The 26,296-nt window shown below is 40.9% G+C and overlaps 1 protein-coding gene across 9 annotated transcripts in view; it reads right to left on the bottom strand.

Moving 5' to 3' along the window:
• LOC134339515 (dystrobrevin beta) overlaps positions 1-26,296 on the bottom strand; it is a 587,877-nt gene that overhangs the window by 15,117 nt on the left and 546,464 nt on the right. For 8 of the 9 annotated variants that reach the window (XM_063036126.1, XM_063036119.1, XM_063036153.1 and 5 more), the window contains one exon: positions 1,693-1,752. In XM_063036126.1, the coding sequence (XP_062892196.1) occupies positions 1,693-1,752 (60 nt within the window). The remainder of the gene's footprint in view (positions 1-1,692; positions 1,753-26,296) is intronic. The other variant, XM_063036136.1, reaches the window with a different exon arrangement.

Raw genomic sequence — 26,296 nt, 5'->3', positions numbered from 1 at the left:
GCATCAGCCAGGGTACTTTGCAGGATATGTTCCACCGATGCAGAGAGTCGTCACTGTGCGTTGTACACATGGAGCCCAGCAAACTGAAAGCAATGCCAGAGGACGTGCAGCAGACAGATCCAGGGTCTGCTGGACATCAGCTGCTGCCTGAAGAGCAGCACCAACAAAAGGAACAGCAGAACTGGGGAGGAGCCGGAGGCTGGCCTTGCTGAGAAGCACCAGCAGCTGAAGACAAGGAAGGGAGAAATCTGAGGGGCCAAAAGGGCTCCCTGATAGAAAGGTGTATTTCAGAAGCATCCCACTAAATCACAGACCCTAAACAAAAGACAACAGTGCTCCAGGTTTGTGACTAGAAATCAAAAATAAAGCCCCTCAATTCAAATACCACTTTTTCCAGACACTGAACACAAAACTCCCTGACTCTCTCTGATTTCATTGCATCCTGGTGTTATGATATTTATGGCTCCTTAAGACTGTTATAGCCAGAGGGAGGTAAGCTCTCACTACCTGTGCGTCTCAAATAGCCTCTGCCAACCAAGTCCAGCTCCTGGCCATCATGTGTGGCTTAGCTAAGCTTGGCGGAACCGTATTGAGTGAGAAGGGCAAAGGCAGTTTACTGGTGCCTTAAAACCAGTCATTTCAGGCAGGTGAGGCTTGTCAGCCATCATTGGCAACTCTGATCTCAAACTTCCACTGCCTTGTGGCTAAACTCAGAGGAAAAATCCAGATCTGGAGTCCTGAAGCAGTCCTTCGTTAAGTTCAACGCTGACTGGTAACTTTTGCGATGTTTCTGGTGCCAAACTGTATCGGTCTCTGTCGTTCATTTGGATTCATTAACCGTGTGGAGAGGGGAGCCTAATACATGGGCAGCAGCTTGCTCTCCATATCATACTGCCTTGGCTTGCATGCTGGCATACACAGAATCATGTTGTCATATATTCAGTGCCATACACTGAAACAGCAGGACTATTTCTGATATCATTTCATGGTGTACCAAAAGAAAAAACTACTCCTACTCTTACATCGACTCAGGCCTAGGGGGGCCGGCGTTGGGCATGATGATGCTCTCTCCACTTCTCCCTCTCCCTCATCAGTGTGTTCAGTACATCTACCATGCTGCTGTCTTCTAGGAGCGTGTTGGCCATCGTCTTGGGAGGGCGCCCAGGATTCATCCTCCCATGCTTGGGCTCCCATATGATGACTAGGCTGGCAGATAGCTCGGGGTGACGTAGACAGTGCCCCGCAAGTTGCAGTCTTTTCGCCTCAATTTTAGTGGTGAGCATCCGTAGGTCGTCATAGAGCTCGACGTCCGTCATGTGCTGTTATCAACTCACGTCAAGAGCCAACCGGAAAAGATATTGTACCAAATAAGATTCTTGGCCCACATCTTTTAAAATAACATGTGAAGAGGAAAAAAATGGTAGTGAATATTTTGGATTGTACTAGCAAAGAATCAGCATGGACTAAATTAGCTGGATAGGCCCGAATAGCATTGATGACCTCCATGGCAACTGATAAGCAGTCCAGAAATCCATGGACATTATTTTTTGTGCCTTGAAGGCTTTTACTCATTAGTTTCACTTATTGAATTTTGACATTTCCTCATAATATTTAGTTAATAAAGCATATGATAAACAATTCTTCATAGATAAGCCTCAAGCATGATCACGTTCCAATTTCTTATGAGCTTACCCCTTTCTTTTCCATTCTGTAGGTTCTCCGCTTCCTCCTCATCTTCACACCCTTCATCTGCTGAGAGAACAGGCCAGTTAAGTGACAGTGCTTTATGACAGTACAGTTGCCCACATAGAGAAAACAGGCCGACTTAGGCACATGTAACAAGCAGCCTCCTGATTAAACTATTAAAACACTTCTTGTATTACTTCATGTTGATTCTATGCTGGGAAACTTCAATACAAAAATCATTAATATTTATTGAATTTTCTGACTAGAATTCAGCATTTTACAATCACAAATCAATAAGATTCAAGGAAAAAAATGATCAATTTTCTCTTCAATTATTGTGGCTAAGTTATAAAAGAGTTTTAAGAGAATATTATTATAATTTCAACATGTTTAATGCATCAGAATGCCACCATATCAGTTAATTCTGAAAGGTGATAATGCATGTGAGAACTTGGTTATTAAAAGGCAAGATACTTATGTGTGAGACAACACACAATGCTGAAGGTGAGTGCAAGGGGCAAGGGACATAGGAGTATTGATGCAACAATACTGGGCAATTAACTTGGAATATACTTCAGCCTTCTGCTGGAGGCAGTACAATGAGGGCTCGCTATGATGATTGCTGGATGAAGGGATTGACATATGAAAAGGGGCTGAATGGACTGGATCCATAGTGACTGGAGTGTGATAGAGTGGGAGGTAACCTTATTGAAAAGAGGTTTGAAAGAGTGCTGCTGAGAGGATTCCTCCCCAAGGGAAGGAACTTGTGTGGGGAGGGAGGTCAGGAGAGATACCTGAACAAAAGGGAGTCAACTAAGTGGGAACCCTTAATGATTTCTTCACTCTGTTGTTGCTAATTTCTATCCTAGAGAGCTGAAGAAGAGAAGTTACTGAATACATTCAAGGAGGAGACCAACAGACATGGCATCATTAGGCAGTCCATTTTTGAGAACAGAGTTTTCTCACTCAGTGGCTATGTCACACCTCCATTGCTCAGCTTTCTCTTTCAGGCAGAGTGTTTGCGGCCTCAGCATCAGGCCTTCAATGCAGACAGAGCTATAGAGGCCGGGACCAAATACAGATCTATACAGGCTGTTCTGGTCTTGAAGTTCACTCCCGATACACTGTACGTTGAGAACACCAACACTTAGGTTGGTGTTCACAGCAAGCGGCTATGTCATAGCGAGCAGCTCATAAGGCAGGTCATGCCTTGCGAGCCTGATTGAATTTTTTGAGGATGCGACGAAACACATTGATGAAGGAAGAGGAGTGGATGTAGTGTATATGGATTTTAACAAGGCATTTGATAAGGTACCCCATGCAAGGCTTATTGAGAAAGTAAGGATGCATGGAATCCAAGGGGATATTGCTTTGTGGATCCAGAACTGGCTTGCCCACAGAAGGCAAGGAGTGGTTGTAGACGGGTCATATTCTGCATGGAGGTCGGTGACTAGTGGTGTGCCTCAGGAATCTGTTCTGGGACCACTACTCTTCGTGATTTTCATAAGTGACCTGGATGAGGAAGTGGAGGGATGGGTTAGTAAGTTTGCTGATGACACAAAGGTTGGAGGTGTTGTGGATAGTGTGGAGGGCTGTCAGAGGTTACAGCGGGACATTGATAGGATGCAAAACTGGGCTGAGAAGTGACAGATAGAGTTCAATCCAGAAAAGTGTGAAGTAGTTCATTTTGGTAGGTCAAAAATGATGGCAGAATAAGTATTAATGGTAAGACTCTTGGCAGTGTGGAGGATCAGAGGGATCTTGGGGTCCGAGTCCATAGGACACTCAAAGCAGCTGTGTAGGTTGACTCTGTGGTTAAGAAGGCATACGGTATATTGGCCTTCATCAATCGTGGAATTAAATTTAGGAGCCGAGAGGTAATGTTGCAGCTATATAGGAGCCTGGTCAGACCCCACTTGGAGTACTGTGCTCAGTTCTGGTCACCTCACTACAGGAAGGATGTGGAAGCCATAGAAAGGGTGCAAAGGAGATTTACAAGAATGTTGCCTGGATTGCGGAGCATGCCTTATGCCTTAAGTTGAGTGAACTCAGCTTTTTCTCCTTGGAGCGACGGAGGATGAGAGGTGACTTGATAGAGGTATATAAGATGATGAGAGACATTGATTATGTGGATAGTCAGAGGCTTTTTCCCAGGGTTGAAATGGTTGCCACAAGAGGACACAGGTTTAAGGTGCTGGGGAGTAGGTACAGAGGAGATGTCAGGGGTACGTTTTTAACTCAGAAAGTGGTGAGTGCGTGGAATGGGCTGCTGGCAATGGTGGTGGAGGCGGATACAATAGGGTCTTTTAAGAGACTTTTAGATAGATACATGGAGCTTAGTAAAATAGAGGGCTATAGGTAAGCCTAGTAATTTCTAAGGTATGGACATGTTCGGCACAACTCTGTGGGCCAAATGGCCTGTATTGTGCTGTAAGTTTTCTATGCTTCTACGTTTCTATGTTTAGTCGGAATTATGGGGATCACGGCACAATTCTGAACTTGACTGTCCACAGAGCAAAGAGCTCCACGAACCTTTATGTGGTGCACACCATATTAGCCTTGCATTCCCTGGGCCCTTGGTCAATTTGTCACGACTACTCCCAGCTGCATTTAGATTCCATGGCTGTTTAGTCAAGTTTCACCTGGTACTGGTGTTCCTTTATGCCCAGTGACTGGAGAAATTCTAGGGGTTGCCACAGTTGGCAGCTTCTTTCTAATCTTCATAGTGGCCTGCCTTCCTTCACTTCCCCTAAGATGTGAATGGTGGGTTGTTGTGGGGGGATTAAGGTCACCATTCTGGAGCCTGTAACATCTGCAAAATACAGCAATGTCTGTGTCTTCTCTGCCTAGAATATCAGTTACTATGCCAACTATACACTCAATGGCCACTTTATCAGCTACACCTGTACACCTGCTTGTTAAAGCAAATATCTAATCAGCCAATCATGTGGCAGCAACTCAATGCATGAAAGTATGCAGACATGGTCGAGAGGTTCAGTTAATGTTCACGTCAATCATCAGAATGGGGAAGAAATGTGATCTAAATGACTTTAACAGTGGAATGAGTGTGGGGCCAGATGGAACTGTTTGAGTAACTCAGAAACTGCATATTGAACCTTGAAGTGGATGGGCTTTAGCAGCAGAAGATCACAAACATATAGAAACACACTGAGTGGCCACTTTATTAGGCACAGAATGTACTGAATAAAGTGGCCCCGGCCAGTGAATGTAAAAAAACATGATCCTAAGGCCTAGTTTGAGATCATGGACTCAAACATGCAGGTTTCACTGCCAGCAGAGATTAAGTTGCATCAACACCAATCAGTCACTGCTGAGGCTCCTCATTTCCCACAGGTAGAGTCACTGCCTCCAGGATATTGTGCACAAACAAGTGAGCATCCCACAGGCAAAGAAAAATAATTTTAAAAAAACACCTGCTGATGCTGGAAACAAAAACAAAACATGCAGGAAACACTCTGCAAGTTAGGCTTTATCTGTTGGAAAAGAAATGAAGTTATTGTTTCAAGATGAAACATTAACTCTGCTTCTCTTTTCACAGAGCTTGCCTGGCCTGCTGAGTGTTTCCATCATTTTCTGTTTTTGCAACCTACAGTCAGCCTGTTAGTTATAACTAACTCACACAGTGGTCTCAGTTGGTTTGCCCACCATGCTGCTTCATTTTAAGCTAAGGAAGATAGGTTATCTCAGATATGGATGGAACTATTGCTTAGTCAATTATTTTAATCTTGTTCTGTAGACTTAACAATGTAGATATAGAAACATCACAACTAGAGGCAGGAGTCCGCCTTCCAGCCTCTCATTCCTGTTGCAATATTCAGTAATATCTTAGCCCCATTCTTTCCAACATGAAGTTCCAGCAATAATCCAATACCCTTTGATTTTTTTTAATTTTTAAATCTTTTTATTAATTATTATTGAAAATCAACAACAAAGAATAATCAAGTCAGCATATCAATATGTATAATAAGAGTTAAACTATCAACCAAGCTAAAAAGTATATCAATAATAATAAGAAAAAAACCAAAATGTTAAAGCTATTTTTTTTGGGAAAAAAGAAAGAAAAAAGAACCCCCACGAACAAAAAAAAAACGATGAAAAAAAACCCTATTTGGACCACAAACCTGGAGCTATACGCCATACAAGCTTCCACAAAAAAAGACATCAATCTGCCAACCAAATCTATTTACCCAAGAATCAGAATGGGACCATCTTAATTAACTCAAATCAAATGATAATAGCTCAAATCAAATTGATTTTCTTAGTCTAAAATTTCTATCCTTACCAAATTTACTGATTTCTATCCTTAAAATAAAGCCATAAAACACAGGAGCAGAATTAGGCCACTTGGCCCATCGAGTCTGCTCTGCTATTCCATCATGGCTGATTTATTATCCCTCTCAACCCCATTCTCTTGCCTTCTCCCTGAAAACCTTTGATGCCCTGACTAACTACAAACCTATCAACCTCTGCTTTAAACCAACTCAATGACTTGGCCTCCACAGCCGTCCATGGCAATGAATACCAGAGATTCACCACCCTCTGGCTAAAGAAATTCCTTCTCGTCTCTAAATGATAGTCATTCTGTTCTGAGGCTACAGCCTCCAGTCCTAACTCACCCACTATAGGAAACATTGTTTCCACATCTATTCTGTCTAGGCCTTTCAATATTTGACAGCTTTCAATGAGATGTCTCTCCCCCCTCCCGCCAATTCTTCTAAACTCCAGACAGTACAGGCCCAGAGCCATCAAAAGTTCCTCAGACATTAACCTTTTCATTCCTGAAATCATTCTTGTAAACCTCCTCTGGACTCTCTCCAATGCCAGCACAAAGGGTCTAACACTGCTCACAATACTCCAAGTGCAGTCTGACCTTATAAAGCCTAGCATCACATCCCTGCTTATATATTCTAGTCCTCTCGAAATAAATGCTAACATTGCATTTGACTTCCTTACCACCAACTCAATGTACAAGTTAACCTTTGGAGAATCCTGCATGAGGTCTCCCAAATCCCTTTCTACCTCCGATTTTTGAATCTACTCCTCATTTAGAAAACAGTCTATGACTTTATTCCTTCCACCCGAGTGCACAACCACACACTTCCCTACACTGCATTCCATCTGCCACTTCTTTGTGCATTCTCCCAATCTGTCCAAGTTCTTCTATAGACTATCCAGTGACTAAGGCCTCACAACCTCCTGATTCACCATTCTCTTCCCATCTCTGATCTGAATGACGAATTCCTTATAGTCTGATTGATTCTACACTTCAGCCAGATGAAACATCAACTCTGCATCAACCATATCAAACTCTGAATATTTGAATGAGATCACTTCTAAGTCTTCTAAATTCAAGAGCATACATTGTTTAATCTCACTTAATTCGACAAACTCCCCATTTCAGGGACTATTCTGGTGAACCTCTGCTGTACTTCCGCTATTGCAAGTACATCTTTCCTTTGAATGGAAGATATATCAGTGGGTAGGTTAATTAGTGACTGTAAATTGTCCTGAGATTAGGCTAAAATTAAATTGGGGATTGCTGGGTGGTGTGGCTCAAAGGGCCAGAAGGACCTGTTTCACGATGCATGTCAATAAATAAATATGCCTAAGACTTTTGCACGGTACTGTATTTTCAATTTTTAAAAGATTTTTAAACACTTCTATCTTATCAACTGTATTCAAATGTTTCTCAGCATCAGCCTATCAAGGCTGACAGTAAGTGAGGCCATAATCTCTGGCGCAAATGACTGAATTTCTCTTCATGATCAGCCTCAATTTGCAGAAGAATCAAATCAGATGATCTGCCAGGACTTTAATATCCAATAGGGACACAGGTGGTTCCTACACTTTATATTACGTTGGATGGGGTGGGGAACATGAGGGAGGGGGCTAAGAGTTGGGGTGGACAGGAGTACGCCATTTTTTTTCCTGGCCATGATTGCATCATTTGCATCAACTACTTGTGCTTGTTTTTAAATTTCTCAGCTTTTAAAAAGCAACTCAAGCCTAGCTGCAATCTTTGGGGAGACTTCATTTATAAAAGGGGAGGTAAAAATCAACGATTAACTGGGAAGGACATTTAAAATTTCCTTCTGCCTGATCAACTGAGTTCCTCCAGATTCTTGCACCTACAGTTTCTCTATCTCCATTTAAAATCATTGCTTGCCAAACTCAAAAAAACTAGTCAGTTGTAACTTCAAATCAATTTCATGAACTGTGTGGAGCTAAACTGAAATCTTTTCTGTGTAAAACTAATTCAGAAAGAGTGATGATTCTACATCAGTTGTATCAAATAATCCACAACTTCATTTCACAGTGAGACAGGTATCCAAAACTAATTCATGAAGCCAAATCCATGACATATCTCATATAAAATCTCTCAATTTTTTGACAGTCACCTTAAGGCTGAGAACAAAATGTATAGTTTGCTGAAAGCTTTTTATAGACATTGCACGACTTCAACTGCCTTCCTAGAATTCCTCAACCAAATCTCGATTTTTACAAATGCAGACCGATATTTTTCTTGAACATTGGTTCGATTATAAAGGCTATGCTGCATTTATGGAAAATTACTTGGAATCTAAGTTGTCAAACCAAAGTCTGTTTCTGATTAAAGCTGTTAAATTTCCTGAGCAACACTCAGAAGTAAGGAAAAGTAGAAACCTAGGATGAAACAGAGGCCAGTGAACAGTTAAAAGGTAAAAGCCCTGAGACTGCATGACCTAACACTGCCTTGCATAATTGAATCTGAGTGGGTATGTTAGATTCAGCAACTGTTTCATAGAGCAAAACACCATAGTCACAATGGAGTGAAAAAAATCAAATTGCAGGACGAACGACAGCGGTGGGGAGGGGGGGCGTCAGGCAGAATCTGTGGAGGGAAGTAGTCAAATGATATTTTCAGTTGAGAACTTTAATTAGGACTCTGATTAAAGTGAATGTATATACAGTAGATGTTTTGGGGAGTTAGTCCATCAACAAGTGAGAGACAGTTGTCTGGTTGCTGAGAGTTGGTGCCAGGACTAGATCAGATTAGTATCTCCCCATTCCAGGGATTAAAGGGAATGTAGCAGCCCCACCCTCCAAGCTACAGTGCTGAGCTCCAGCCTGCTCACCCCCAGTCCTTGTTGACAAAGAATGGGCCAACAGCTGAGGCAGGGCAGCAGGTGGTTCTCAACATGAGCAAAACAACAGCAAGGTATCAAATGCTTTTCGAATATACAAAACATGTTTATGTACAGTAGTTTCCAAAGCATAAAAAACTAAATTGTGATATATATGATCAACACAAACATTAATTCTGTTATCTCCGCAGATATTGCCTAACCGGCTGAGTGCCTCTGAGTAATGTATTTTTCAATGGACTCTAACCCGGTGTTTTGTTCCAGAAATGATTACACTCACTGATATTTTGCAAATTACTGCTATTAATAAGATATTTATTTTTATACAATTTTATCTGGCTTGCTTGTAGATTTCATCCATTTTCCTTCTGTAAACTGCATGCCCTGTTTTTCTCTCATATCACACCGAGTGCTACCAAATACATTTAAAGGCATTTGCAACTGATTTATAGATTTTCCTCAACAGCTACTGTCTCATTTATTTACTGGGAAACAGGTCAGCACAGTTAGAGCTCTCTGTATGGTCATCACACAGGCCACAACAATGAGGGAAAGTGTGAGGGCTTTGGGGAGGGAGAAAGGACGATGGAGAGAGAAGAGAAGTTTGCACAAGGGAAGAGGTGAAGGGAGGAGGAGGAATGGACAAGTCAGGGAGTCACCACAATCAAGGGACTATCACAACAATCAGCTGGGGCCAACAATCACAGCATATTCACAGACAGTGTGATTTCTTAATACTGTTCATCTATAAAAGGGAAACACTTCTAAATCAATGAAAGGAGTCCTAGAAAATAAATGAATGACGTTGCAGTGGCGCTTCAGTGTACGTAGTGCTTCTAGCTTCAAGTACTTCTGCTTTACCGAAAGAGCTGAAAGTTGATTGCAAACTTCTGATCGAATGTACTTCCTATCTATAAATCACATGCACAACACATAACACACTGACCCCCACACTGGGTGAACTGCAACAGGAAATGCTTAGTACAATTCCCTGTGATTGGGACTTAAATAGAAAATGGATTCAAGCATACACAAAATTACTTACCTATTAAAAAAAGACCAGCAATTTTTATTTTAAATCCATGTTGAGGCTACAGTAGTCTAATAATCTAACAATGTCATATGATTTGTACGTATGCTGTGTGACTTACAACTTATAAAATCAGCAGCACTGAGGGCCTCATTGGCCAACAATGACAATGCTTGTGATGTGAATTACCTTCTAATGTAATTCTTTCTTGCTTTACAATGCTTTGACTTTCACCAGATTTCACTAATATCGTGTCACGGATTCACTGGCCTGAAGGTCAATTACACAACGCAAAACATTTTTGCATCAGAAAATTATTGGTTTAATGTTTTGTTTCCTTGGTTGTGTCCTGCACTACAATTTTGATTTTGACGTTGAGTTTCTGAAAACATTTCACACAGAGATATATGTAATCTCTAGAGTAGGGAGAGCACATGACGAGAGTTTCAAATGGTGACATGGCACTGATCCTTAATCATGGAAAGCCAGCCTTGGACATACATGCATTCAATATGTACAGAGCTCTCGTCATTGGCCTAACAATACTGGATACAGGCAAAAATGGATGGATGAGCCTATCATGACTAGAATGGATATGATTTCAAAGAAACATTTCTGGAGTTCACTTTGCACAAGCTATAATAATTAGAGATAAATTGTAAAAAATTTTTCTTCATTAACTTTCAAAATGGAGCCTGGAACATGGTTGTCTACTGCATGCAGATAGAGTGTTATTAGTGAATATAAATCACTTATATGTGAGTTTTGATTTTTGTGCTCATTAAACTATACTGTACGTGGTCAAAATATTGGAAGAACAGTGAGATATGGATTGGATAGAAACCATAGAAACCACAGCACAGAAACAGGCCTTTTGGCCCTTCTTGGCTGTGCCGAACCATTTTCTGCCTAGTCCCACTGACCTGCACACAGACCATATCCCTCCATACACCTCCCATCTGTGTATCTGTCCAATTTATTCTTAAATGTTAAAAAGGGACCCGCATTTACCACCTCATCTGGCAGCTCATGTGAAAATCTCTACATCTATATACTGTATATATACAATTCCCCAACATTATTTCATTAATCAAGGACGATGAGAACATGTAGCTTTATATGTAATATTCCATCCAGGCAGCCTCCAGCCTGATGGCATGAACATCGATTTCTCCCTCTGTTATTTTTCCACATCCCCTTCCCTCTTGTTCTGTTGTCCACTCTAGCCTCAAAGCTCTTCTCCTCACCTGCCTATCACCTTCCACTGGTGCCTCGACTTCTTCCCTTTTTCCCACTCTTAGCAGTCTTTTTCTTCAGCCCTTTATCTTTGCCACCCACCTGGCTTCACCTTTCACCTACTGGCTAGTGCACCTTCCGCTCCTCCCACCTTTTTATCCCTGTGTCTTTCCCTTTCCTTTCCAGTCCTGAAGGAGGATCTCGGTCCAAAATGTTGACTGTTTATTCAGTTCCATGGATGCTGAGTTCCTCCAGCATTCAGTGTGTGTCGGTAGCTTATTAGATTTCTCTGACCAGAGAAACATTTAATGGCATCTAAATGGCACTCTTAACATCATGAATAGTCACAGGAGAACGAATGATGCTGAAGTCCTGTTGATTAACAGTGCAATAAACATACTCTGAAACAGGAACGGCAATATGTTAAGATTTAACAAATGATCTGAAACCAAAGTGTCAAGTTATTCATTCTCCCTATGGTATAATCTGTAGTCTGTTTACTTTATCTCCCTGCAATTCTATCTTTATTTCGTATTACTAACTGCAATAAAATAAAACTGTCAGGCAACTGCAACATAGAATTTGCAAAATCAAATGATTTATTTTTGCAACTGGAAAACTGGATTCAAAATTAGCTTGGCCACAGTAGACAGAGAATAGTAGTGTTTTAATTGAAAGTTTGGGACCGGTGGTATTCCACAAGGACAAGAGCTGAAACCTCTGTTTGTGATATATTCATAAATAATTTGGGTGAAAAAGTAGATGGGCTGATTAATGAGTTTGTAGATGACACAAAAATTAGCAGAGTTGTTCATAATGAAGTTTGTCAAAGAATTCAAAAGGATATGTATCAGTTGCAAATGTGGGCAGACAAATGGCAGATGGAGTTTAACCTGGACAAGTGTGAGATGCTGCACTGCGAGAGGCCAATGTAAGGGCAACGTACAGAGTAAATGGTAGGGCAAAGTGCTGAGAAACCTTGGGATGCAAATCTGTAGTTCTCCGAAAGTGGCAATACAAATAGAGAGGGTGATAAACAAGGTGTACAATATACTTAGCTTCATCAGTCAAAGTTGAAAGCAAATCTATTTTAACAAAGTATAAATATGTCACCATATACAACCCTGTGAGTTGTTTTCTTGCTGGCAGACTCAATAAATCCAATAACCACAATAGAATCAATGAAAGACCGCACCAACAGGGCAAACAAGCTGTGTGCAAAGGGCAACAAACTGCGCAAATATAAAAAGAAAGAAAACAAATATTATTATTAGCAGAGCAGACTAGATGTCAACAAGGAAGCTTCGAATGCCTAGCTAAGAGTTGGAGACCTCTTCCCAGAAACAGAGGGGTTTCTTGTGGCAATACAGGACTTGGTGGTTAACACAAAAATTATCAAAATTCATGCCAAAAGACCAACAAATTCAAGATGATAATTGCAGAAAATGGCAAGAGAAACCAGAAACAATCCAACACATTACAAGATGCTGCAACAGTTTAACTCAATCTGATTACTTATTCAGGCACAATCAAGTAGCAAACAGCGTTTACTGAAGACTATAAGACCATACGATATTGGAGCAGAATTAGACCATTTGCCCCATCAAGTCTGCTCTGCCATTTCATCATGGCTGATCCATTTTTCCTCAGACTCAATCTCCTACCTTCCCCCACATATCCCTTCATGCCCTGACCTATCAAGAATCTTTCAACTTCTGGCATAAATATACATCAACACTTGGACTCCACAGTTGCCTGTGACAATGAATTCCACAGATTCATCACTCTCTGGCGAAAGAAATTCCTCCTCATCTCCTTTCAAAAAGGACACCCTTCTATTCTGAGGCTGCGTTCTCTGGTCTTAGAATCTCCCACGATAGGAAGCATCCTCTCCACATCCACTTCATCAAGGCCTTTCACCATTGGATACATTTCAATGAGGTTACCCTCATTCTTCTGAATTCTAGTGAATTCAAGCCCAAAGCCATCAAATGATCTTCATAAGACAAGCCTTTCAATCCTGGAATCACTTTCCCGAATCTCCTTTGAACCTTCACCAGCTTCAGCACATCCTTTCTAAGGGGCCCAAATTGCTCACAATACTCCAAGTGAGGCCTCACCAGTGTTTTATAAAGTCTCAATATCATATTCTTGTGTTTATATTCTAGTTCTCTAGAAACAAGTGCTAACATTGCATTTGCCTTCCTCACCACAGACTCAACCTGTAAATGAACCTTTAGGGACCCTTGCACAAGGACTCCCAAGTCTCTTTGTGCTTCAGATTTTTGTATTTTCTCTCCATTTAGAAAATAGTCAACCTGTTCATTTCTTCTACCAAGGTACATGACAATACACTTCCTTACAGTGTATTCCATCTGCAATTTCTTTGCCCATTCTCCTAATCTGTCTAAGTCCTTCGGTAGCCTCTCTACTTCCTCAAAACTACCTGCCCCTCCACCTATCTTCCTATTGGCTGCAAGGTTTGTAACACAGCCATCAATTCCATCAGTCAAATCATTGACATATAACGTAAAAAGAATTGGTCGACAAAACAACTGGAAACAGTTCCCTTTGTTCCCACTCTTTTCCTCCTGCCAATCAACCACTACTTTATCCATGGTAGAATCTTGCCTGTAATACCATGGGCTCCTAGCTTGTTAAGCAGCCTTATGTGTGACACCTTGTTAAAGGCCAACTAAAAGTCCAAGTACACAACATCAACCAATTTTCCCTTGTTTATCCTGCTTGTTGTTTCTTCAAAGAATTCCAACATAACTGTCAGGCAAGATTTTCTCTTGAGGAAACTGTATTAACGAAGGTCTATTTTATCATGTGCCTCCAAGTACCCTGATAGCTCATCCTTGATAATCAACTCCAACATCTTTCCAACCACTGAGGTCAGACTAACTGGCTTGTAGTTTCCTTTCTGCCTTTCTCTTCTTGAAGAATGGAGGGACATTTGCAATTTTCCAGTGTCCGGAACCATTCCAGAATATAGTGATTCTTGAAAGATCATTACCAACGCTTCCAGTCTCTGCAGCCACCTCTTTCAGAACTCAGGAGTGTACACCATTTGGTCCAGATGACTTTTCTACCTTCAAACCTTTCAGTTTCCCAAGAACCTTCTTCCTAGTAATGGTAACTTCATGACAACTGACACCTGGAACTTCCACCATACTGCTAGTGTCTCCCACAGTGAAGACTGATGCAAAGTACTTATTTAGTTCACCTGCCACTTCCTTGCCCCCCATCCCACTATGACCCCTCCAGCATCGTTTTCCAGCGGTCTAAATTCCACTCTCACCTCTCTTTTACAGAAGTGGGATCAGTTTAATTTGGCAACATGGTTAGCACACACATCATGGGCCAAAAGGTGTGCTCCAATATCCCTCATCAATCCTCTTGGACACCTCTTCAAAGAAACTGAAACATGTCACTCCCGCATAATGACTACACAGGTTGATAGGTGGTAAAAAAAAAATCTATGAGACAACTAACTTTATTTACTGAGGCACCCGAGTCCAAGAGTCAAGAAGTTACGTTGCAGCTTTATAAAACTCTAGGTACTTTGCATCAGGACTGTAGTAGTCAGTTCTGGTCACCTGATAATAGAAAAGCTGTTGAGGCTTTGAAGAGGGTGTAGAAGAGGTCTACTAGGATGCTGCCTGGATTAGAGGCCATGTTCTATATGGTGAGGTTGACCAAATTTGAGTAGTGTTTTGTGGAGCAGTGGATGCTGAGGGGAAATCTGATAGAAATAATAAGATTATCAGAGGCCTAGATAGAGTAGTCAGCCAAGTAACTTTTTCCAAAGTTAGAAAGTCTAATAACAGAAAGCATGTATTTAAGGTGAGAGGGAGTAAGTATGCCTGTTCTATCCAATATGTTAACCTATCATTTGGTAATATAAAGATTCAATATGTGTTTTTTTCCTGGCTTTGTCTTGGACATTTTAACTTTAGAAAAGTGATTGTCTTGGATGTTTCTCTTGTGATTGCAAGACCCTCTTGAACATTGATAATGTAAGATACAGCAGGCCTGTTTCCCTTGTTTGGTGACACAACAGGGGGTGGGGAAGCCACGTAGCCTTTTTTGTAGCGAGGACTAGACCTCAAGCCGCGGGCTTGCCTGCTGTTGCAGTCTAGGAGAGGAGATGCTGGAGGAGGCAGTGCAGTGTGGCATCCGTGCTCGGTAGGCGGCTCAGCTCTCCAATCCAATTGGTGGAATGACAGGCTGGATTATAGTGGCTGTGCACTGCCAGGATCTGCACCATCAATTTGCGGGACATGTCGTGCAGGGTCTTAGGCTATATATGTATTTCTTGTGTGACTATGTTTTTTTTTTGCTTGCTATTTTGAATGTGCATGTCTTGCACCTTGGCCCCAGAGGAAAGCTGTTTCATTCGGCTGTATTCATGTATAGTTGAATGATAATTAAACTTGAATTTGGTTTATTTTACAACACTATTGTACTGCAGTGGTCTAAATGAGCTTGACTAAAGAGCCCATCAGGGAAAAACTTTTTTCCAAAACTGGTACAGTACTAATAACTGACCTTAAAGCAGAAACTAGAAACCTTGATAGAGTCATAGAGAAGTACAGCACAGAAACAGTCCTTTAGCCCATCTAGTCCATGTCAAAACCATTTAATCTGCCTGCTCCCATCAACCTGCACCAGGTCTATAGTGCTCCATATTCCTTCTTTCCATGTACCTATCTGAACTTCTTTTAAAAGTTTAAATCGAGCTAACCTCAGTAGAAGAAGCAACAAGCACTAAATGCTGCAGGAACTCAGCAGGCCAGGCAGCGTCTATGGAAAAAGGAAGAATTGAAGTTGTGGACCGAGACCCTTTGGCAGAACTGCTTTTCTCTCTTTCTTTCTTTCTCTCCAGTCTTGGATGTTTGGATTTCCAGCATCTGCAGATTTTTTCTTGTTTGTGATTTGCATACAAAATGTAGGTTTGTTTTTTAAAACTGATCTTACTGTGATGTATTTTTGTTTTAGAAAGTTCACATTGAAATAGACTTTGCCCTGCATCTTAGTAAACAGTTGATCTTCTTTCCTCCATGCCACAAGTCTTAACTGAATATTTCTCATCTGTACTCGCCATGGAGAAGATCACTGGAACCAGGGAATTCAGGGAAGCGGACAATGATAGCTTGAAACAAACCCACAATACAAATCAGAAAATGTTGGACATTTTGAAGCGCATGAAGGTGGATACGTTCTCAGGGTATGGTTTAGTGTATCCGAGGGCATTGTGGGAAACAAAGGAAGAAATCACAAAGGACCTGGCAGAGATATTTGTATCTTCGCTTGACATATGTAAAGGCAGGAAGATGGCAAATGTGGCCCTTTATTTAAAAAGGGCTGCAAGGAAACCACAGAGCAGCTCAATGCTTTACAGTACCAGCAACCTGGGTGCAATTCTTGCTACTGCTGTATGGAACTTATACGTTCTCCCAGAGACTGTGTTTCATCTGGGTGTTCCGGTTTCTTCCCACAGTCCAAAGACATATCAGATGGTACGTTAGTTGGTTATGGGTAAATTGTCACAGCATTAAGCGAGGATTAAATCAGCGGTTGCTGGGTGGTGCGGCTCGGAGAGCCAGAAGAGGCTATTCCACACTCTCAATAAAGTAAATTTAAAAGCAATCTTAATACATAAAAGCCACACATTCTAACTTACACCGGCATGTGTCAGAGGTGTGTGTGCTTGGTGTTAGAACATCCAGTCACAAGAAAAGTAGCCTGAGGAAAACATGCTTGCAAAAAAATGGTTCCAAAGCAGAAACCTGGTAGGAATGTAAATTGTCATATTTTGTAAAAGTAAATGACAGAATACACTAATTGTATGGTCCATATATTCATGGAGATAATTCGATGATGGTGTTGAAAGACTTTTCTTCCAGCATGCTTTAAAATTATTTTTAATTTGCCTTGCAAATTACTTCTGCTTCAGAAAATGAATAGCCTGGTGCATATTTTTCATTGGTACAGGAAGCACCTGGGGCCTGGTTAGTGCTGGACTCCAGGAGGGGTAACTTCTAGAGTGCCTATGAGATGGCTTTATAGAGCTGCTTGTGGGTGAGCCCACTAGGGGATCAGCTATTCTGGATTGAGTGTTGTGCAATGTACCAGAATTGATTAGAGAGCTTAAGGTAAAAGAACCCTTAGGGGAAAATGATCATAATATGATCAAATTCACATTGAAATTTGAGAAGGAGGAGCTAAAGTCAGATGTCAGCATTACAGTGGGGTAAAGGAAATTATAGAGACATGAGAGAGGAGTTGGCTAGAATTGACTGGAAAAGAATACAGGCTGGATGATGGCAGAGCAACAATAGCTGGAATTTCTGGAAGCAGTTCGGAAGGCACAGGGTATATACATACCAAAGAGAAAAAGTATTCTAAAGGCAAGATGACACAACTGCGGATAACAAAAGAAGTAAAAAAAAATATATAAAAGCCTAACAGAGGGCATATAATACAGACAAAATTAGTGGGAATTTAGAGGATTGGGAAGCTTTTAAAAACCAATAGAAGGCCAATAAAAAATGTCATTAAGAAGGTAAGGATGGAATATGGAAGTAGCTAGCCAGTAATATTAAAGAGGATAACCAAACGTATCTTCATATACTTAGAGTGTAAAAGAGAGGCGAGAGTGGATATCAGACCGCTGGAAAACGATGCTGGAGAGGTAGTAATGGTCAACAAGAAAATGGCAGACAAACTGAATAAGTATTTTACATCAGTCTTCACTGTGGAAGTCACCACCAGTATGGTGGAAGTGCCAGGTGACACAGGTCATGAAGTGTGTGAAGTTGCTATTACTAGAGTAAAGGTTCTTGGAAAATTGCAAGGTTTGAAGGTAGATAAGTTACCTGCACCAGATGGTATGCACCCCAAGGTTCTGAAAGAGGTGGTTGAAGAGATGTGGAGGTATTAGTAATAATCTTTCAAGAATCACCAGATTCTGGAACGGTCCCGGAAGACCGGAAAATTGCAAATGTCACTTCAAGAAGGGCGAGAGGCAGAAGAAAGGAAAGTATAGGCCAGTTAGTCTGACCTCAGTGGTTGGGACAATGCCAGAGTCGATTATTAAGGATGAGGTCTCAGGGTACTTGGAGGCACAGGATAAAATGGGCCATAGTCAGTATGATTTCCTTACGGGAAATCTTGCCTGACAAGCTACACGCCCAAGGTATTGCAGGCAAGATTCTAGCATGGATAAAGTAGCAGCTGAATGGCAGGAGGCAAAGAGTGGAAATAAAGAGCCTTTTCTAGTTGGCTGCCAGTGACTAGTGGTTAGGACCGATTCTTTTCATGTTGTATGTCAATGATTTGGATGATGGAATTGATGGCTTTGTTGCAAAGTTCATAGAAGGTACGAAGATTGGTAGAGGGGCAGGTAATTTTGAGGAAGTAGAGAGGCTATAGAAGGACAGACAGATTAAGAGAATGGGCAAAGAAAGGGCAGATAGAATACTTTGTTGGGAAGCATTTGGTCATACACTTTGGTAGAAGAAATAAAAGGGGTGACTATTTTCTAAATGGAGAGAAAATACAACAAAACTGAGGTACAAAGGGATTTGAGAGTCCTTGTGCAGGATTCCCTAAAGATTAATTTGTAGGTTGAGTCTGTGGTGAGGAAGGCAAATACAATGTTAGCATTCATTTCAAGAGGACTAGAATATAAAAGTAAGAACGTAATGCTGAGACTTTATAAAGCACTGGTGAGGCCTCACTTGGAGTATGGTAAGCAGTTATGGGCCCCATATCTTAGAACGGATTTGCTGGAACCAGAAAGGGTTCAAAGGAAGTTCATGAAAATGATTCCAGCATTGAATGGCTTGTCATATGAAGAGCGTTTGATGGCTCTGGGCCTGAATTTACTAGAATTCAGAAGAATGAGGGGCAACCTCATTGAAACCTATCAAATGGTGAAAGGCCTTGATAGAGTGGATGTGGAGAGGATGTTTCCCATGACGGTAGAGACCAGAGGACGCAGCTTCAGAATGGAGGGGTGTCCTTTTAGAATGGAGATGAGGAGGAATTCCTTTAGCCAGAGAGTGGTGAATCTGTGGAATTCTTTGCCACAGGCAGCTGTATAGGCCAAGTCTTTATGTACATTTAAGGCAGAGGGTAATAGATTCTTGACTGCTCAGGGCATGAAGGAATACGGGGAGAAGGCAGGATACGGGCTGAGAGCAAAATTGGATCAGCCATGATGAAATGGCAGAGCAGACTCAATGGGCCAAAATGGCCTAATTCTGCTCCTATATTTTATGGTCTTATGGACCTCACTTCAATAATGCTTTATGCAGAAAGTCCTCCACAAAAGAAATATTAATCTTACAACACTAAACATCACAGTGATACACGATTATAAACAAATCCATCAATAAACTGTGCCTGCTTCCTCACTTCATTAACATCTTTCAAGTTAAATAGCAGACCAGGATTTAATCAGCCAAGTTAGGTATCAAGATGTTTTCTAGTTTTCCTTTTCAATCAAGGAAACCTGAAATAAAGAAAAGGAGACCAAACTGCACCCCTTTGAGCCACTGGTGTTCCATCCTGGGTCAGGTTCCAATAAGCAATATTACATGTCTTGCTTGGAACAGATAGATTAGAGTATCATGTTAAATTGGCACAAAAAAATCTACTGAGACCCACGACTATTCTTTAAAGTCTGAAACAATTTTGCTGAAGGCTAAAATCTGTCTATGTGAGCTGCAAATGTGGTAACATTATAATATATACGCAAAGGGGGTTAGAATATTGTAATCTACCCAACATCACGAAATGATTAATAACTTTATTTTTCATTTCTCCTCTTTCCAAATTACCCAAGTTTCAATGCATTGGAAAGGATCCTCTCACAACAAAAATGCTGGGAGTTCATGAGTGAGAATCTGGCACATCATTTTTCTAAAAGTGAGGTGACAAAATGTAGGCCCAGGCTGGGGCAAGTTTTATCTCCAAAAATCAAAGCAGGCACTAACGAAGAACGTGTACAACGCTGATGTCTTAATAAAACAATGTATGTGAAGAATCCATGTGAATAATCCTGATCAAGAAAGGAAAATGTATAGTGGATCAGAAGCTAATATCTTGGGAAGACCAAACAAACCAAGGTCTGAACAGCAATAATGAAACTTGCTGAAGTGTGAGAGGGATGGCATATTAGCCTCTGTCAGCATACTCTTCAAGAATGGTAGTTAAGTCTCCCTTGAAAGATTGGAACAAGAATTGAGGTTTATGTAGATTTTTATAAATATTTATGGTTTGTTAAGTGCAAAAACATTTTAAAGACAGTCTTATCAATGCAATAGAAGTTTTTTTATGGAAGTTAAAGGGACTAATGGAACAGAATCTAAAGGGACTGAAGGATAGAATCTGGCCTTGGATGAGCAAACTAAACTTGATTGAGTAATGTCACTTTAAGACCACCTTGACTGGTCTTGCCAGATAGCGTGGAGTTGAATAAAGCCTGCTCATCTCTCTGCCAATGGCAGATGCCTATGTTTCTGGGACCAAAGAGGAAAGTGCCCCCTTCCCAAGGCTGCCTGCACAGAATGGGTTTTAGGTGCCAGGATTTAAACATTTTCTTTGAAATAGATTATCAATGCCTTTGCTATTCTGATTTTTTCTGATTTAATTTGAAATCTAAAATTTAAAATTAAATTTGGGGCAGCACAGTAGCGTAGCAGTTAAAGCATGGGTCACAGCGCCACTGGTAGACCAGCTGTTGGGGTTCAGTTTGGAGTTTGTATGTTCTCCCTGTGACTGTTTGCACCTCCTCTTCATGCTCTGGTTTCCTCCCACATTCCAAAAGATATATGGTTAGGATTATAGCCAATGAGTTGCTGACGTTGGAAGTGTGGTGACACTTGTGGGCTACGCCCAGCACAATCCCCAGACAGTACTGGTCGTCAAGGCAAACAAAGCATTTCACTGTGTGTTTTAAAGTACTTGTGACAAATAAACCTAAGCTTTAAAAATCAAAATCTTCACAGCCACATTGATATAAAAGTAACTTGCGGCACAATGGCTAGTTTCGGAGATCAAGTTTTTCTGAATAAGCCTTTTGCCTGGTGGTATCAGGACGAACAGGGCACAGGAATTGCTTCCCTTGCTTCTGGCCGACCTGCTTTTTGTACAATGCCTGTATTTGCACTTTACCCGGCAATGCACAATGTAAACTGCAGGAGATGACTGAAAGCAGGAACTGTTGGGGTTTTGCTTTGTTTGTAGTCATTTCAGAATGAAGTTTTGACTTTAGGTTGTTGGGAGCTCTGCATTGTTGAACAGAAAAGGACACATTTTTGACTGCTCTTTAAACAGTCATAGCAGTGATTGAGGAAAAAGAAGTTCATCAATGTAACTGGATGAGGAACAGGGATTGTAAGTGCTCAGAGCACACTATCTACAAAATGCAGACCGTGTAATCAAACAGAATACGATGAGGTGATAAGAGGAGAAATGAGAGAGAATGTGAAGAGCAAACAGACCTGAAGAGAGCACAGAATCATTTAATAAATTGAAAACAAATCAAGCACATTTTATCCCGAGAAACCAAACAGCTGTGAGGACAGTTTTGGAGGTGCATGTGACTGGAAATACGTCAGATGATTTGAGATGTGAACAGCAATTATAATCATTACAGTAAGATTATGTAAATGTGACGTTTTAGTCTTGTAGTTCTTTGTGCCATGGATATCCACCAAAGTAGTTTTGGCTTGATTTTGTACTGATACCCTGGTTCAGTTAGAAGTTTCCGGCATTATGAAACCATACTGAAGCCTGATTGTAAGATTTCATCAGATGACCAAGGACAGTGGTGCAACATTAGAGACAGGGGAGGGGTGCTCACTTCCTACGTGACAGAACTGACTACAACATTGTAGAACTGCTTCACTGGCTGTGAACAGCTTTGTGAGAGTCACTATACACATGCAAATCTTCCTTTCGGCCTTGTCACAGAGGCCATGATTTTGTTTTTAAAGGAAGCCCCTGCCTTCTGATTGATGGAGATTTAAATTTGTCAGCAGCATGGGGGGGGGGGTGGTGAGAGAGCAAAGGAGTCCTTCCTCAAACAACACGACATAAAATATATCTCAGTGGATCCAAAGCAGCAAGAAAACATACTGCTCACAGGAGTTTTAAATGTCACTTCGGGTGTTCTGTCAAGCATTTATAAATAACCAGCCAATAGGAGTGGAGAATATGTATCCAGAAAAGCTTTGCAGTTGCCTAGCAACCTGAAGTCACCCAATGAGCACAGAATATATTTTTGGATTTTGAAATGGATAAAAATGGAATAATCTGCTATCAACAATCAGAAAAGCACTGTGCCAAGGAGTAATAGAAACCATGCAGCTCAAACTGAATGCAAGCAATAAGCGTCGGTGTCTCCATTCCAGATGCAAACATAAATAGTGCCTCAGCTGGAGCATGACTGCCCCAACAGGAAAACGACCCACTGACCAATTAACCTCAGCTACCACAAAGTTAATGATTATTAGAACTTGTACACTGGAAGCATTAAAATATGAGCAATAATATTGTATTGGGATCCCCGAGTGAACTTTTTGCCAAGAACTGTCTATGAAAACCGAAGGGTTGACACACATCTTCACTAGAAACTGTTTAAAGCTATGCATGTTAACCAATTCAAGTACAATACAATCTACTCACAGTTGAAATGTCAAATTGACAGGGACAATTTTCAAAAAAGGAAACTGGTTAATGATAAAGACTGCTGCATTAAACCGTTGTTCTTAGAATAGACATATGAAACAATATATTTGAAATGTACTGTATGTCTCAATATAATACCCTTTCACAGTAATGCAATCTGATATGCCGCCAAAGACACTCGCAAATTTCTACAGGTGTACCGTAGAGAGAATTCCCACTGGCTGCATCACTGTCTGGTATGAGGACAGGGCATTGCACTGGATGGAAACAAGCTGCAGAAAGTTATGAACACAGTCAGCTCCATCACAGGAATTAGCCTCTCCAGCATTGAGGATAGCTTCGATAGGCGATGCCTCAAAAAGGCTGCATCGATCAATAAGGACCCCCATCACCCAGGGCGTGCCCTCTTCTCAGTGCAACCAAAAAGGAGGCACAGGATCCTGAAGACACACACTTAATATTTCAGGAACAGCTTCTTCCCCTCAGCCATCAGATTTCTGAATGGACAATGCATCCATGAACACCACCTCGCTACATTCTGCTCCTCTCCTTTCGCACTATGTATTTTATTTACATAAACACTTCTTATTGTTATTTATAGTTTTTTATTATGTATTGTAATGTACTGTTGCTGCCAAACAACCCATTTCACAGTTCTGTTACAACTTTATAGGCTGTAATTTGGAAAACAAAATTCTTCACAAATAAACAAGCAAATATCCCCAGAACTCTAGTTAAGACTGTCCATAGGCTGGCAAAATTTCACATGTCAAACTCACGTTTTTTATGTCATGTGCACAAATGCACGTACGCACAGGTGCAGTGAAAAACTTGCAATGTTTTGCTGAAATAGTAATGGAACTTTCTTATATTGAGAATTCATTGAAATAGATTAATACCAGTTATAACAATACAGCAAATACGTGAAATGTGGTAGAACTCTCTCCTTTAGATGATTCCACTTGCTTGGATTCTTCATGAAGTTAGTGATTTTATCGTTCAATTACACTGCTGTTTTTGTACCAATCTGATGTAAAAACATTAATGATTCAATTAAATAACTATGTCCTAACTATTAGTGTAACAATGTAGTTTTAACCTATAAAAATGACAGTAAGTGGTTTATTTGTAATTTAATACCGCTGTTGACTTAACCTGACATCTTGCTAAATTTATGGCTATGGATATGTCAACTCCACAATGGAAAGTTTCTGGAAGCATGTAGAAACTGCAAGTCTGCAACATTTCAGCATTGGCAGACATATATCAAATTTTCCACTGCGTCAGTTTATGAAACAACGAATTATTGTAATGACAGCTTGTGGCAATAATGCCACAACATTTTATTTACTCTGAGGCTGCAATTCAATGTCCGCTTTTGGCAGCTTGTACTCGGGCTCTTCCTGTACTTTCCAAAAACAAATATGAGCTGAGAAGAGGAAATCATTTATTTGGCTTGATTAGCATCATACTTTTCCACATAGCTGTTTCCCATTATCTTTCCTTTCTGAGCTGAGTTGTCATTGTCTGATGCCAGACTCCATAAATACCATCAACTGCTTTGAGTCTAGAGACTGGATGTTTGACATTTGATTTGGAAGGCCAGCATATTGGCTATTGACTATTCTTGGCAATAACATCATTGCCTTGAATTACAGAAAGACAGGGTCCACTTGAGAGAATTACCACAATTAAAATTCAGCTAGCACTACCACAAAATTCAAATATTTCTTATCAAAACATCTTTGTAACACTTATTGACCGAAATAAGGCATTATATAATGCACTTTTTATTTCCTAGACTTCCTTCTGATCAAACTGGCCGGCCAGCTACCTTGGCATTTTAGAACATCTATTTCTTTAAGGTTCATTCAAGTCATACATCTGTGCCTTTTCCCTCTATCATCTTCCTCTCGCACCTGATCACCTCAGTCCAATCTACCTATCATTGTTGTTATGCTGAAATTTTCGTCCTGTTTTCTTACTTACGGTGTTCAAGATTCTCTATTTAACAAAATGCATTTGTCATTTCATTGACTTTATTCTGACCCAACAACAAGCCAGCCAACTATCTTTTTTTTAATGAAGTTCATAAAAAATAGTCAATGTCTAACTATGCTATGCAATCAAAGGCACCATCTCTATCCCCCATTCAATCCTTGACCCATTCTCTTCTTCCCATTACTACCCTGTTCTTAACCATACAACCTGACCTAAGATCTTTGAATATATCCCCACCTACAAGTTTGCTCTTTTTCCTCTTTTGTACACACTATTGCAGAAGAAGTACGTTTAGTAAACAGCCTTACAGACCAATAATAGTAAACATAGGTTCCTACCTACTATGGCAGACCTATAACAATTGAAAACGTAAGTGGGGGTTAGTCATTCCGCACCTCCTGACTGCACCTTTGCCCTCTCTGCCAATTTTTACACAAATCCCAAAATCTTTAATTTCCTCAAAATCTTAAAATTACAGAGATATAGAAAAGAGCGGGGGGGGGGGGGAATCCAACCCTTTGTGCCTCCTCTGCCATTCAATAGTTATCCCGTTCCAGCTGTCTCTCTGTAGCACCTGCTCCCTCTAGCTCTAAGAAAATTATCAAACTTTGAACTCTGGCTTGAATATACTCATCAGATTTCTGGACTAGTGAATTCCACAATCCTTAGTTTTAGATATACCAACTATGGGAAACATTAATGGTGCATATGCCCCCTCAGAATTTTGTCCATTTCAATAATACCACCTCTTAGTGTTTATAAATTTTGGAGAGTAATTGATCAGGTCGAATTAAGTTTTAAAGATTGGGTAGAAGGAATACAACCAAAGTGAAGACCCTTCTAGAGAGATGAAATGCGACAGATCAGAGATGAATCACTGAAGAATTCTGGAACTGAACATGTAGAAGACTAAAGAGCTGGTGGTGGACCTGAGGAAGGCTAAGGCACCGGTGACCCCTGTTTCCATCCAGGGGGTCAGTGTGGACATGGTGGAGGATTACAAATACCTGGGGATACAAATTGACAATAAACTGGACTGGTCAAAGAACACTGAGGCTGTCTACAAGAAGGGTCAGAGCAGTCTCTATTTCCTGAGGAGACTGAGGTCCTTTAACATCTGTCGGATGATGCTGAGGATGTTCTACGAGTCTGTGGTGGCCAGTGCTATCATGTTTGCTGTTGTGTGCTGGGGCAGCAGGCTGAGGGTAGCAGACACCAACAGAATCAACAAACTCATTCGTAAGGCCAGTGATGTTGTGAGGATGGAACTGGACTCTCTGATGGTGGTGTCTGAAAAGAGGATGCTGTCCAAGTTGCATGCCATCTTGGACAATGTCTCCCATCCACTACATAATGTACTGGTTGGGCACAGGAGTACATTCAGCCAGAGACTCATTCCACCGAGATGCAACACTGAGCGTCATAGGAAGTCATTCCTGTCTGTGACCATCAAACTTTACAATTCCTCCCTTGGAAGGTCAGACACCCTGAG

This window comes from Mobula hypostoma, chromosome 2 (genome assembly GCF_963921235.1).
Source record: "Mobula hypostoma chromosome 2, sMobHyp1.1, whole genome shotgun sequence".
In the NCBI taxonomy this organism is placed as follows: Eukaryota; Metazoa; Chordata; class Chondrichthyes; order Myliobatiformes; family Myliobatidae; genus Mobula; species Mobula hypostoma.
This window is presented reverse-complemented; position numbering and strand designations above follow the sequence as displayed.